Genomic DNA, 15,727 nt, shown 5'->3' with positions numbered 1-15,727 from the left:
TGTCAAGCTAGACTATTATTTATTGGTCAAATTGCCTGAGTGATTTAGGGTCTGCTCAATGGTGATATGTGTGTGTAGTCTACTTACCGAGTTTTGATTGATCATCGGAATAGAAAACAAAATTAAAGCCTTTAAAAAACAAAAAAACGTATCAAAGAGGTCCAAATCCTGTTGTAGCCGAATGAATAAGTATGTAGAAGTCTCTACTTACTCTCCCACTCTTAACGTTGAACTCTACCGCTCTTGGTTCGATTCCTAGGTGGGACATATTTATGAAGACTTTCCAGACTACTGAGTAGGTATGAAGAAGAATAACGGCACATTTTATTATAATTCTTTAAACATTTATCCTTTTTATCACGTGTGGAATAAACACTAACCTATACGTGGGCGCTATCTAAATACTTAGTCCATGTTTAATATTCCAATTATAACTAGGCAACATGCAAATGGAAATTGCAACACGAACAGGCAACTAGTGTGTTCAGTGGTTAACCCCGTTGAATAGACAGCTATTTTTACATCATTCACATACTCGTAAAGCCAAAAATACCTTTGGCGTTCACCAAACGTTAAATTTCCTGTCGGTTGAAAGAGATCCGACAGTTACAAATGGTGCATTAAGCGTCCATGGGGTTAAAGCTTAAAGCATCTTAGGGGACAAAGTTCGAAGTTGTTACGTAAGTTCAGGGTGGAAGTGGGTCGAACAAAAGCTGTAGGGCGTATCCTAAAACAAGTTTTGTGTTGGTCTCTCTCTATGACTTCGATATTAGAAAGTAAGTTTCGACTCTTGACTATTTATCGATACCTATTTGAAAGGACAATGGGCAAAATGGTACCCGGCTCCAATAGATATGTGTCTAGTATCGTTTGAAAGGTCTTACCAATATGAACAACTTTTACTATGACCACCAGCCTCAGATCTGGTTGTGTACGAAGATATACATACTTTTTTGCAGAATGGTACTCGGCTCCAATAGTTATGTTTATAGTGTCATTTGAAAGGTCTTACCAAGACGAACAACATTTACTATGGCCACCAGCCTCAGTTCTGGTTGCGTTCGAAGATAAAGATACTTTTTGTGTAACCTAAGTATCATACAGTATGAAGGGGGACGCGCTCGGGGCAGGGCACCGACGAGATGGTTGGACGCGGTGAGGAAGACGGTGGGCGGGAGTTTGCATCGTGCGGTCCACACAGCTTATGACCGCAGTCTGTGGAGGAACACTATCTGTGGTCGCGATCCTCATCAGTGAGGGACCGAGGAAGAAGAAGAAGTATCATACGTGTCCATTGTATGGTATTAAGGTTATGCGAGGCAGGAAGGGTTTACTGCTCCAGCATCCTTTCTTAATTCTATAATTATTGATGGGGATAATTGTGAAATAAATATTTTTATTTAAAGAAGTACTACCCCCTTATTAATAAAAAGTTACACCTAGGAAGAACCTTGGATTAAAATGACATTTCCATACCAAATGACAATTTAAGCCAGAGTTCAACTAGGGTGTAACTTTTATTAATAAAGGGGTTAAAGTGTTATTACTTCTTAAGGGTTTTATTATGGGTTGCTAAAGCGAATAAACCCACAAGACCCAATAAGTCCACCCACAAGATGGACCGACGGCCTCATAAAGGTAGCGGGAAGGCGCTGGATGCAGGCCGCCACCAACCGGCCATTGTGGAAATCATTGGGGGAGGCCTATGTTCAACTGGACGTCCTATGGCTAAAATGATCATGATGATGATGATGAAAGCGAATAAAGGGCTAATAGCTTGGGTAGTTCATCGTAGGTATAATCATTTCCTTTTCAATGCTTCTTTTAGTTATATTAATAGATTGTAGCCATAATACATACTCGTATACATGGATGATTGTGTTATACTTTCATTCTAATACTTAGTGGAATTACTGCTTTCAAAACGTGAATTAGAACTGGCCCCATAGCAGACATTTTCCTACATCTAAAGGCCTTTTCAAATATATATTGGTTATGGCTATTGGAGCGGGTACCACTTTCCATACATTTGTGCCCATCATCCTTTACCCCTATCCGTTTTATGGAAACACAATGCACAGGCAAACGTTACTTAGTTACTGGGCATAGGTTCAGTTTGTTGAAAAATGAAAATAACGGGAACATTTTACCTATACCTATTGAGGGTTTCATAATATCCTAAGAGTATTCCTGATATTTTGAAACTTTTGGGAATCGTATAGTACTTAATCTTACATACTTTTTGAGTGACTTGGAATTCGACTGCTTAAAAATAAATGTCTCTCTTGCTTAAAAGTCTGTAGAAGCTGTTAACTTTCGTAGTTAACTATGATCAGGATATTCACTTATTAAGATCTATATTTCAATGTTATTCATAAAAGAAAAATAAAAACGTACCATGGTTCATGTGTAATGTATTGCAGTATTATGTTACATAGCTTTCCGCCCGCGGCTTCGCCCGCGTGGAATTTTGTCTGTCACAGAAAAACTTTATCGCGCGCGTCCCTGTTTCAAAAACCGGGATAAAAACTATCCTATGTTCTTTCCCGGGACTCAAACTATCTCTATGCCAAATTTCATCAAAATCGGTTGCGAGGTTTAAGCGGGAAAGCGTAACAGACAGACAGACAGACAGACAGACAGACAGAGTTACTTTCGCATTTATAATATTAGTTGGGATGGGATAATAGGTATGAGGTATTGCAATTATTTTACACTAGCTTTCCGCCCGCGGCTTCGCCCGCGTGGAATTTTGTCTGTCACAGAAAAACTTTATCGCGCGCGTCCCTGTTTCAAAAACCGGGATAAAAACTATCCTATGTTCTTTCCCGGGACTCAAACTATCTCTATGCCAAATTTCATCAAAATCGGTTGCGAGGTTTAAGCGGGAAAGCGTAACAGACAGACAGACAGACAGACAGACAGACAGACAGAGTTACTTTCGCATTTATAATATTAGTTGGGATTAGTTGGGATTTAATTAAACCTATTTTAATAAGTAATCGAATCGACATTGTATTTTTCCTGTTAGCGATTGTTATAGCGATATCGTATACGTATACTTAATACCTAAGTTTTATAACTCACAGCATAGGTAAATATATGTTTAGGTAATAAATAATAGGTACTTTATAATAAACAAATATAAGAATTATAAATGAATACCTACTTATTTTACACGCACGCAGACCAGATGCGCTGAAATCTACATCACAGGAAAAAGGCAATTACATTTTTTTTCGTAAATTACATAATAATTTAGTTACATTACGGTCACAATCATCATACCCATACAAAACGATTTATTAATATTGCGTGGAGATTGAACCCACGAACTCAGGTATGGTAGATAAGTAGTCCGATACGCAAACCACTGCAACTTGGCCAAACATCTCAGAATACTCTGTATTCTGAGCCAAACATATTATTTTATTATACAATGTATGTAACGAGACATTAATATTTGTCGGATAAAAAAAATAATTTGAATTTGGAATAAGTATTTTTTCTTACATTATTTCGATACCCTAAACTTACTTATGTCGCACGCGCGGTGTAGGTAGACGCATCAGGCACTTCATGTTTATTATTTTCAAGTATGACTCGACATACACCCTTATTTAGTTCTACATTATGAACAGCTCCAATCTAACCGTAGGTTTGGATGGTGTTATAATTCTTAAAAATAAACGATTGCTTACGAAAGTCTTGTCATTGCGTAGGAGGAACAAAAAGGAAGCATGAGTAAGTTTCCTGAAATTACCCATCTCTTTACTAATTTACTCGAGGTTTGACCAACTCACGAGGATCTGACTAGATTAGTAGTTTTTGTAACGCACATGTTTCAGAAGTGAGTCACCAATCAAGGTTTCCTGGTCAAGTCTGGTCACAGATTAGACGAAATTGCACTGCGCTCATTCTCAATGATACAAACATTAGAAAAAACCGGTTCAACTTCGAAGGTCGGTTCGTTGGAATTCAAACACCTTGAACCTATTGTTTTCAATTGTATGTAGAATGATAAATTAGGTAATTTGTCCAATTCTGGTAACTTCTGCTAAATAAGTAATGGTTGTAAGGCCGACCTTTTGTTTTTATTATTCATAGTCACAGTTCTGAATAATCTGACAGATGTCTTAGCGGTGAGTTACACCACCAATTGAATATGTAACACATGACAAATGAGTAGGGTAAGTGCGCTAGTTTTCGTCCAATTATCGGAGTTGCCAACTTTGTGATGCGAAATGAATATCTTCAAATACCCTTACTCATATGTATCATATGTCATTTTAGTCCTTATATAGTTTACTTTACGTTAATATTATATGACAATAAGTAAATACCACGGGTTTTTTTATAAAAAATATTTGATGCAAAAGAGGCGATTTCACTAGTTTTCGTCCAAAAAAATCAGTTTTCGTCCTAGTGTACGCTAGTTTTCGACCACTGTGTAGAAAAAAGGGTGCAGTTGAATTGTTAACTTAAAACCAATTCTACAATACAGTAACTATGGATTGTGGTATATCATTTGAAAGGTAATTTTGTTAGCTTTCAAATGATACCAAAAAGATTTAAATAAGTCTCTTACCTAAATTTAGGAAAATATTTCAATACGTCGAAGGACAAATGGACGAAAACTAATCTACAGGAATAGCTAATTTTGGTTTTCGTCCACCCCAGTGCTTGCTCATGACGTCATGGACGAAAACACAACAACGTTTAAAGCTGTTTTTTGTTTTCGTCCACATCTTTTTAACGGTTTTTATGGGTTTATCACTGTTAAAAAGTGGACGTAAACTAAAATGTTTAATGTAATAGCAATAAAGATCATATTAGAAGAAAAAACATTGTATTTTGTAGGTCCATTGAAGTAAAATGATTATTAAAAATATTAACTAGGTGTCAGGGTTTCCGTCCACGTGGACGAAAACCAAAATCTTGCAAAATTGTTATGCCAGTATTAGTCCACTTAATTATCTAAGATTTCTATACAAAAACTTTAATAAACCCTTAAAATAGTGTTTATTATGTTAATAATTAGACATACGTGCCAAAAACATTACGTAAAGTAGCTAAAACAGTAATTAAACATACCATGAAAGTTCCCTACCGGCACGTTTTTTTTCTAACTTGACGACGTTTTCCATTCACCTGTGTGCAGCAGCAACTTCTGTAGATTTTTTTGGAGTTATTACTTGTCAAATTACATTTTCATGCAGGCAGAACTGTTACTTAGATATTATAGATTGTAACAAGTCCAAACTTGCACGGAAAGTTAGGTTTGTATTCTAATTTTCCGTATTTGTTTGTGGCAAGTCGGTCAAATGGACGAAAACAGGAGCTGGACGGAAAACCAGCGTAATTACCCTAACAGCACTCGACAGAAATAACGCAATGAATAAGACATTCATATTTAGGGTGATGTTGAAGTCCAACACCATAAGCAGAAAAGGTAGTCAGCGAAATGATTCATCAATTAAATTACGTAGTGGTTGCCGGCATCAAGAGAGTCGGCGTCGCGGGTATCTCGGCGAGGATAATCGACTTGGAATGAGCGAGAAGCAAAGTGTGGGCCGATGCCGAGTGACGCCGAGCGAGTCTGCGACGGCGTTCGAACGTGAGGCTATTTAAAACTGTGCGCAGGCCCCCTGGCGCCGAGTCTCGACTAATGATCAGTGCTGCCTTGTCTACCGTCGAGTGCGTAACAACACCGTGAACCGTGTTTACACAAGAACTATTCCGCCAGTGTTTGTTTAGTTTCAGCAGTTTCAACACTTTACACACGTGAAAATGGCTGACAGTGGTCTCAAGAGGAACATCCCCATCAAACTAGGTGACTTTTCTGTCATCGACACCGAATTCTCAAGCATCAGAGAAAGATTCGATGCTGAAATGAGGAAAATGGAAGAGGAAATGAGCAAATTCAGATCAGAACTCATGAACAGAGAAAGCAATAACTTCTTCAAGAGCACAACAAGGTATTTATTTTGAGATCTTTAAAGTTTTGTAAAGTTTGTTATTACCTTTAAATTAATAAAATAATGAAAATGATCCCGCATTAACTAAAGTTAACAGGTTTTGATTTGATTAACTCTACTTAACCTTACCAGATAAATCTGATTGGATTAACTTATAAGATATACTAAGTAGGTAGAAGAACATAGCATTTGACAAACATCGAACATAAAACAAAATTTACTCAACGTGGTTGAAAGGCATGCCTGAAAAGTAATCAATATTTTTTACTAACTGAACGAACGTCATTGCCTACAAGACAAGATTTCTCAATATAACAAGTACAGTTATTATACTTATTGAGTCAAGTTAAGTCGCAGTTATGTATAAATTGCATTATTATTCCGATCGCAGCGGTTACGTTACCGGCCCTGTTTTCCTAAAAGGGAATCTTGAATTAATGAGCGTGAGGGTTTCGCAAGAGTGTCGCCCACTTCGGGCGAGCTCGGAGGTGACTCCACGAAAGTTTATTCAAAACCCATTATTCGGGATCATTCCGCGGAACGGCATCTACTGCAGACATCTCAGTCGCGTCCATTTAAAGCGTGCAGCGATACGTAAGCCCGCGTCGGGATGATGTCATAAATAGAAATAGCGTCCGCAGCGCCGGCTCTGAGCGAGAACGTTTTGTTGCTAAAACACAGGAATGTGTGAAATTGTAAACACAATGTACAGCGTTTTACATCAACGTTACGCAATCTTCGTGAATTTATTGCCGCTGCCAAGCTAACATATCACACTGCTGCGTATTATTTGAAAGCACCCACAATGTTTCACAGAAAGTTCGAAAACCTTCTATTTGCAAGTTGCAACATTTTCATAAAACACGTGCAACGAATTGCTGCATTCCACTTTTGAGAATCCTTGTAGGTAGGCAGGCCTTCGCGAAAACAGGTTTACGATTATTTTATCAGCCATGGTGGGTGGTTAAAAGTTATGTTCGTGCGCGCTGAAAGCAATGTTTACAGTATGTGTACATGACCCAGTTGGAAAGAGCTGGTAATGTTTCAGGCACGAGCAGACAGGTGACGCAATCATCACCAGTATCTATGTGCTTAGGGTTAAATAACAGTGTTAGGCGCCGGTCAATGCTAAACATTATGTGCCAAGCAAACCAATTGGAATATGACGAGAAAAGTAAACACCATGAATGAATGTCGTCATCAAATGCTTTTAGGATATTGCTCAGCAACTCTAGTGTGGGCATTTGGTGACTGGTCCGCCCATACTCTTGCAGGGTACTTGTGATTCTGAATGTGTGGGTGGAACATGATTTAGAAACAAGTGACTGTACATATTAGGCAAAGCAGCTGTTGACACAGACAAAGAAGTTAACGAGACCAAAGCGTTTTGGACAAATATGTATAATCAGTCTCTGCTGTGTACTTTGACGTCATAAACTACGTATTGTTTGCATAATTAAAGAGTCTCGGCAGGCATGTTCATTTATTATGTGGGTGCTAAACAATACACGATTTAAATTATTATATTTGGCTTTGAAATTATTGTACTCGTTACATACCTATGAGATAGAATATAATTTATATTGTTTATACATACAAATTGTAAGGCATACAACTTAAAATGACTGCTTACAAATAAATATGTAGGTATATTTTGAATATTAAATATTTTTTCAAATTCACGCAATATTTTTATTTATCATGCATTATAATTAAATAATTGAATAAATAAATACTTTAGTATTTATGGATTATTAATGTAGGTAATTGCTTAAATTAACGTATTCTAGTAATAATTTATTCTAGTAGTAATTATTTATTATTCACATTAGGTACCAATTAAATTATTATAAAATACGTTTCTACTGTTTGATTAATATGATTTAAATTGAATTAAGAACAGTAATTTCATTGCCTAAAACTAATGCAAATAAGATAATTAAAATACTCGGCTTTACATTTTGGTATCAACTTTTAATTCCTATAATCAATAAACAACAAATTGGCCAATATAAGAGCTTTATAAAACTAACAACAAATATTGCTTTTTGCATGTCTTACAATTTCGAATCTGTTTCCTCCGGAGGAGTAACCAAGTCATCAGAGAGGTAAATCTAAAAGTATCGATGCACTTCAGTAATCGTATATTATATCCTATATTATCTGCATGTATTTGTGTATTAGTGCTTATTTTTATTTAGCATTTGATATGTAACTATCCGCTTCTTATACGTAATTATCTAAAAATTACTAATCACTATTTTATAACTAACGTATCTTTAATTTTATGAAACTGCGGTGATGGGTAGGTAGTGGGTTAGGTAAATTATAATATTTATTTAAAGAAATAAAATGTCCATGTTTATGACTGCAACATTGAGCTGTAAGGAAAATAAATAAACCGATTTTACGATCAATATCTGTAGAAGTCTGCTGCAAACGAAATTGCAGTATTTTTCAGGTTACATTGAATATCTTGGCGCGGCTGTTTACTGGTTTTAAATCGCTCATGATATCACATTTATTCTTACACAAAAGAATGCAATGACACAAAAAATGAAGGTACATTTGAAAGTTCTCATTTTATACCTGCGTGCGAATAAAATTGTAGATATACAGCTACGGTATTCATATAACTACAGACTTAAACGTGAGACAGTTAATTCTTGGATTTATTTATTTTCTCACGTGCACATTTAAGACTTAAATTATATGACACCAAGAGAAACAAGTAGGTAGTTAAATGCTTATCTAGAGGGCGTTTGCAAATGCAAATTATCTTTTTTTGTATGTCTGCCTGCTGTATCTGTCGTTTACTTTAGAAATGCGGCCAAAATACAATTTCTTCTTACAGTTATTTAGTAAAATATTTTGAAATTGGAAAACATACTCATTTCACCCTTGAATGCCAAAAATTAATTGATGAGTGCATAGGCCAGTAGAATTAAACACAAAAATTGATTAAATCGGAAATAATTCCTACAAAAGATTTTTTTGCTTTAATGGCTTCATTGGTTGCCCATTAAGACTCTCCTAAGTTTTCGACTTCGACAGAGTTGTGCTTAAGTGGTGGGGGCCCCCGAAAGGGGCGTTTTTTCGGTTTTCCGGTTATACCGCGTAAAGGACTTACCCTATCGAAAAGTGGTCTTCATGACGGTTAAAGGGCACTTAATCCTGCATTGAATAAGACCAAATTCATTTATGTTTTGGACAAACCGTTCTCGCGCTAAAGTTCGGCAAAGTAGAAAATATACGTATAATTAATGACCCTCTCCACGTCCAGTGGCTTGTTACCCACATGCTTCCAAGCCTTGTAAAGGGTCGCCTTAACCAGTGTAACCCTAACAAGGCTCACGAGTTTGATTCGCTTATCCTTGTTCGTCCCAGCCGTTCCTTAACTGCGGTTGCTGAACCTCTTCCTGGCACTCTACTGAACGACTCTGTGTTACCTAATGTGGCTGCCCCTCTTCCTTGTACCCTCCTGTACGATTTCATTGCTTAGCCATATGCCTGGTCCAAGGTTCGACGCCACAAAATCAACTTCGTACGAGTGAAAATAGTTTAAATACTATTTCCCGTGCTTCCAACATTTTTCTTTACTGCTTCGCCTCTATTAGTCGTAGAGTGATTGTATATATCCTATAGCCTTCCTCAATGTATGAGCTATTCAACACAAAAATAATGATTTCAATCAAACTAGTAATTCTTAAGATTAGCGCGTTCAAACAAACAAACAAAAAACTCTTCAGCATTTTAATATGAACTTGTTGTTATTGATTTTTGGCGTCGAACCTTAGACCAGGCATACGGCTAGGCAACGTAGTCATGCAGGAGGATACAAGGAAGAGGGGCAGCCACAGTAGGTAACACAGAGTCGTTCAGGTGAGTGCCAGGAAGAGGTGCAGCAACCGCAGTTAAGGAACGGCTGGGACGAACAAGGATAGGCGCATCAAGCTCGTAAGCCTTGATAGGGTTACACTGGTTGAGGTGGCCCTTTTCAAGACTTGGAAGCCTGTGGGTAACAAACCATTGGACATGGAGAGGGTCATTAATTATACGTATATTTTCTACTTTGCCGAACTTTAGCGCGAGAACGGTTTGTCCAAAACATATGAATTTGGTCTTATTCCATGCAGGATTAAGTGCCCTTCAACCGTCATGAAGACCACTTTTTGATAGGGTAAGTCCTTTACGCGGTATAACCGGAAAACCGAAAAAATGCCCCTTTCGGGGGCCCCCACCACTTAAGCACAACTCCGTCGAAGTCGAAAACTTAGGGGAGTCTTAATGGGCAACCAATGAAGCCATTAAAACAATAAAATCTTTTGTAGGAATTATTTCCGATTTAAAAGCTAATTCTACTGGACTAGCAATAGTTACATTTATTTAAAATGTAGAGTTGTTTTTCATTATTGAAACACGAATAAAGTAGAAAATACATGGCATTTTGCCTGCTACTGACAATTTAGGTGACCTTTCGCGAACGATAAGTACACAATCGGTAACAAATTACATTGGTAATGCCCACCTACTATGATATCGATGAGCTCATTTGTTGACACTGGCCTTGTATCTCATTCATGGGCATGACATCAGCTGTTGTATGATAAATCTATTGCAGATGCGGAAATATTTGCAAATCTATACAAATCCATCGAAATATCAATGCATAAAACATGCAAAGATTGCGAAAATCGAGTTTGCCCGTTAGATTTTATGGCCATACTTATTTATAGAAGAGAAAATGTAAATTCGGATTCCACTTCTATTGGGGCTTTCCATCCAAACTGTTTATGCTAAAACACACTCTTGAATACATATTTAAGTAGTTAGGCACAATTAATCCAGTTGAAAATGAGTTTCACTGTAGTTGGCAGGTTTCAATCAATTCTGTTATGATTTCACTGTCTAGACCGACGGCGTGTCGTTCAGCCACAGCATTTAGTTAGGCTTGCGCAAACCAATTAAACTTTAATGCATCATAAACATGGACTTTAGCGTTTTGCATGTCAGTAAGTGTCTGTAAAATACCTTCTCATTATTTTTTGCAAAGAGCAATTTGTATGTTATTTTTAGGAAATTTATGAATAAAAACTGTATTACAAAAAATAAACTCGAACTGCTATTTAAAATTATTATTTGGTTTACTGTAATTTTTGCAATGGAATGGCGTATGTTATTTCGTAGTAGGTAATGTAAAGTGTTCGTAAAAGAATTGAATATTTTGAGGGTGAAATCATGAAAAATATTTGCATGAAGTGTTAAATCACGATCTTTCACTTAATAATTTAATAACGTCGGTATTATGCAATACTTCTTAAACACAAACTGAAGAATAACATGTTCTAACAATATGTAATCTCACGATGCACAAAAATAAATGTCTTATGTATAATCTCAAGGTGAAACCGCCTAGAGTTCACGAAGTGCAAGAAAATGTGATTAGCACTGGGGTTATTAGCAATAACTAATTAAATTTAATACTTGTACAATGTTATGAGACAGGATTTAAGCGCATGTTCATATTAGCTTGTCAAGATTCGATCTTTACCAAATTCTGATAAGCGTTAGATAATGGTTTTGTAACATTATTAAAATTAATGTGATATTGATAATAATCATTGCAGCGTTTTTTTTATTTAACCTATTGTGTTATCATGTTATTTTGACAATCAAATATGAACACGCGCTGAGACCCGTTCGGTGTCCCGCAAGGTTCTATTGTATGTCCAATACTGTAACCTATTGGTATGTATTATAAATTGACATTTGTGATATCCTCAGCTCCACTACATCGTCACAACACAGCGACAGCAGACAGTTGGCAGAGCCCAGCCACTGGGATAGCCTGAACTCCCCCCTCATCCAGGATGAGGGTGACGGCAAATCACTAAAACTCCGTTTCGACGTCAGCCAGTACACACCCGAAGAAATCGTCGTCAAGACCGTTGACAACAAACTATTGGTGAGTTTATCGAGATAATTTTAGTCTAGAAATAAAATAACCATGAACTCGTTAATTAATTGAAGAAGATAATGTTATCTTGGTGAAATAGATTAATTAAAACAAAAAATGCGAAAATAACGCGCCAAAAACGGATGTTTACGTGTTTTGGTTTAAAGTTAATAAAGCAACCCCTACATTGACGATAAAACGTCACCTTTTTTACTATGCCGAAACAGTCGCTATTCAGTTTCGTTTCGGTCTAATGAAGATTAATTATCCGCAAAAAATAATGAATCTATTTATAAGTATACGTAATTGTAAAAAAATATTGGCTCAAACTTGCCGGCGCCGGCAAAATGCCAAGCAACGTTCACTATCGCTTTTGTGTACGCAGTTTCGATTTTTAGTGGGGTTGACGAACGTCTGTTCAGACATGCAAAAATGTTGGGCGCAGGCGATTAGAATCTGTATGATCATAATAATCAATATTCTTGGCCATTTTACACTGCGCCATCTAGGCCTGAACTAAAGCTCGTACAGGCACGAACAAGTGAATGGATACTTTTTCATTGGAGTTTTAAGTTTATTGCAAAGAAATGCATTGTGAATTTATTTGCTCGTGTACTATGGGTCCAGACAACGAATAAAGACATCATCATCATCATCATTTCAGCCATAGGACGTCCACTGCTGAACATAGGCCTCCCCCAATGCTTTCCATGTTGATCGATTGGCAGCGGTCTGCGTCCAGCGCTTCCCTGCTACCTTTACGATGTCGTCGGTCCACCTTGTAGGTGGACGTCCGTGAATAAAGACATACTTAAATGCTTTTCTGTGGTTTCCAGGTGCACGCGAAACACGAGGAGAAGTCAGACACAAAGTCCGTCTACAGAGAGTACAACCGCGAGTTCCTGCTGCCCAAAGGCACCAACCCTGAGGCCATCAAGTCCTCGCTGTCCCGGGACGGAGTGCTGACCGTGGAGGCGCCGCTCCCTCAGCTGGCCATCACCGATAGGAACATCCCCATCCAGAAACACTGAGCCACTCACCAGCGAACACGGCCGCAGCTATTCCATACTGTTAATAATTTATTTTAATTTACGTCTTATTATTACTGTAAGGAGTATTCGCGATATTCTCATCTTTATCTAGAATCTTATAGAGAATCTCAAAATTGATTAACACTTATTTGTTATTGGTCAATTACTGAGCTATTCCATCGTTCATTGTAGAGCACAGTTGCGTCTCGCACTGTTCACGTTGAATGTTGCTTTAGTGACATTGCTTTCACTGTGATTGTTAGGAGTTTGTGCATTCATTAATGCATTTCCCGATATTATTTTGGATATTCCGTTTGTAGGAAAGGATTTAGAAAAATTAGTAATATATCATGTGATTGTTTCGTTAAGAACACGAGATGTTAATAGATAAAACTAATGGCCTAAGAGCTTACAACGTGTTCATTGATATTATATTGTGCAATTTGTATTTGGTGTGAAAAGTAATTATTCATAAAATTGGCTATGACAACGACGATTGGAAGTGTCTTAACTGTAGGTAAATATTAAGTCCATTTTTGCTTAACACAACCTGCTGCCAGCAGCGATAACAGCCTGTTTCGATACACAAATTTAACAGCTTTTAACTTGATACACATTTATATTTTAGTACAAACAGTTGTTACGAACGTTTTAAATGTCAATAAAACATAAAAAACCAAGCTACTGTTATTATTTAAAACTTCCAGCGATTGACGGTATATCTAGTAGTACCTCACCGACGGTTAGAATGATTTGGAATAATAAATAAGTCTAAAATATGCAACATAAACGCTGTAGGTAACAAAATTTAAATAACATGACATTTAATCTGGCTGAAGTTTAATCATGAATTTTTGAAAGTCATTGCAGATTAAATGCAAAGTAATAAAAAACTAAATTAATACAAAAAAATTAACACGTAATGATTGTTCATACAAAAGAATTTGCTACCTACTTTTTGTTACAAAGTTAATCACTTGTTCACTCAACAGTCCAAAAACCTAAAATAAGGAAATAATGTACCTAACGATTACAACAAAGATAAAAAGTATAATTATGGACACAGGTACCCAATTAACAAGTAAAGAAATAGAAAGTATACCTACCCACAATAGGTACCTACCTACTAATGAAAATCAATAGGACGAAGCTCACGAAGGAGAAATACGACCTTTTGGAGTTAAAGCTATTATTCAACTGTTTTTCGACATACGTCAAAGCAGGTTATTTATTCAGAACTATCCGTAACAGTCTATACAGGGTGAAAGATGAAAGTACTGTTAGATAGTTAATACTGTACCTAGATAGATTCTATTATTATTTTAAAGAAAGAAAACTACATTCAATGATTTTCGAAAATTCACCACCACACCATACCATTTTTTGTAATTAATATTTTAAGATTTCATGAGTTTTCCTTTCATTAGATTTATCTTTATCAAGTTTGTTAGAGTGATTTCAGGGTGTAATTTTTATTAGATTTTAGTCAGTTCGATTCCCAGGTGTGGCAAGCGAATTTTTGGAAATCTTTGAGTAAAATTTTCTATCCACAGTATTATCAGTACTTTCCCTTCAGGTGGCTTTACAACATTCCACCCTGTATACTATACTACACATACGACGCCCATCAACCGTAACTATCGCTATACAACAATACCTGCTAAATACCAATGGCCATTGTTTCCCAAGTGGATTACGAAACAAAGGGTCGGATACTACTGCAATTAGAACTAAGCGAGTAGCTACTACGATGTTTTGAAGTAAACCTAGATAATACATACAGGGTGTTTTTATGGTTGATCAAACAAAAAGGATTGATTCTACTTGTCAAACACAACAACCGACCGAAGATAACAAACAAATTCCATACAAATTGTCATCAACCATCAGTCAGTATGGAGACGTTTCATCAATTAGTTTTTTAATTCGGATATTGGACTTGTGTGAAAAGCAATTTTATTCGAGTAATACAATCATTCCTTTTATTTGACCAAGTCTAAAAAAACATTCTGTATAAAGATAACTTAATAGTACCTATTTAGGATTTTCGCATAAAAGCGATACTTGAATCCACGATCTCCCGTGCCTTGCGACTTTTTTGACCAACCGTTTGAGTGTGAAGATTAAACAAGAGCCTAACTAAAACAAGTCTGAAAGACTTCCGATTCAATGGATCGGAATTAATATTGCCAAATATTTGAGAGTAATTTAAATAGCACGACTATTGACGATGAATGAAATAACACAAAACGTGTTACAACAATAATAACATTGAGGCGACAATAGCTGAACAGTTTCGGTAGTTGTCGGATTGGACCATCGATTCGATACTCAATTATTGCATGACCATTGACTATCAATGGAGGAGCACTAGGTATTATGTGGTCGCGATCCTCATCAGTGAGGGACCGAGGTAGAAGAATTGACCATCAATGTCGTTATAGATCTCCGTCGACTGCTGAACATTTTGGGGCTCTAGGAATATTGCTTGAAATTTCAACTGGCTGATATGTTGCGACAACTACGAAAAAAACATTATTATACTTTATAGTTATGGAAATACTCGTGGGTCTGTAAATTAAGGCCAGTAACGGTTGTCAATATTTAAAACTTTAAATAGAATAGCATCCACATGAGGTCATCGACAAATTAAATTCATGACTGTCAACGCGTCATTTTTTATGTCGGTGCGCTGACGCTCCTCGCTAATTACGACTGACACGGCCGCATTATTAATAATAGTCGAAATTACTTTGTAGCGA

At 36.7% G+C, this 15,727-nt stretch overlaps 1 protein-coding gene across 1 annotated transcript; it reads left to right on the top strand.

Annotated features, from left to right (window-relative positions):
- Nucleotides 1–5,625: 5,625 nt before the first annotated feature.
- LOC135073236 (heat shock protein beta-1) lies at nt 5,626–13,645 on the top strand. The gene is made up of 3 exons (XM_063967342.1): nt 5,626–5,978; nt 11,763–11,943; nt 12,771–13,645. Exons 1-3 carry the CDS (start codon nt 5,791–5,793, stop codon nt 12,963–12,965), a joined length of 564 nt encoding a protein of 187 aa, XP_063823412.1. The 5' UTR covers nt 5,626–5,790; the 3' UTR covers nt 12,966–13,645.
- Nucleotides 13,646–15,727: the final 2,082 nt, after the last annotated feature.

This window comes from Ostrinia nubilalis, chromosome 7 (assembly GCF_963855985.1).
Source record: "Ostrinia nubilalis chromosome 7, ilOstNubi1.1, whole genome shotgun sequence".
In the NCBI taxonomy this organism is placed as follows: domain Eukaryota; kingdom Metazoa; phylum Arthropoda; class Insecta; order Lepidoptera; family Crambidae; genus Ostrinia; species Ostrinia nubilalis.
The sequence above is the reverse complement of the archived record's forward strand: the minus strand, read 5'-3'. Positions and strand labels throughout refer to the sequence as shown.

Bases quoted from the DNA above. Each gene is read 5' to 3' on its own strand.
- LOC135073236 (XM_063967342.1), top strand. From the start codon at position 5,791: ATGGCTGACAGTGGTCTCAAGAGGAACATCCCCATCAAACTAGGTGAC. The intron at 5,979-11,762 runs GTATTTATTTTG...TGATATCCTCAG, and splicing joins TTCTTCAAGAGCACAACAAG to CTCCACTACATCGTCACAAC. The intron at 11,944-12,770 runs GTGAGTTTATCG...TGTGGTTTCCAG, and splicing joins CCGTTGACAACAAACTATTG to GTGCACGCGAAACACGAGGA.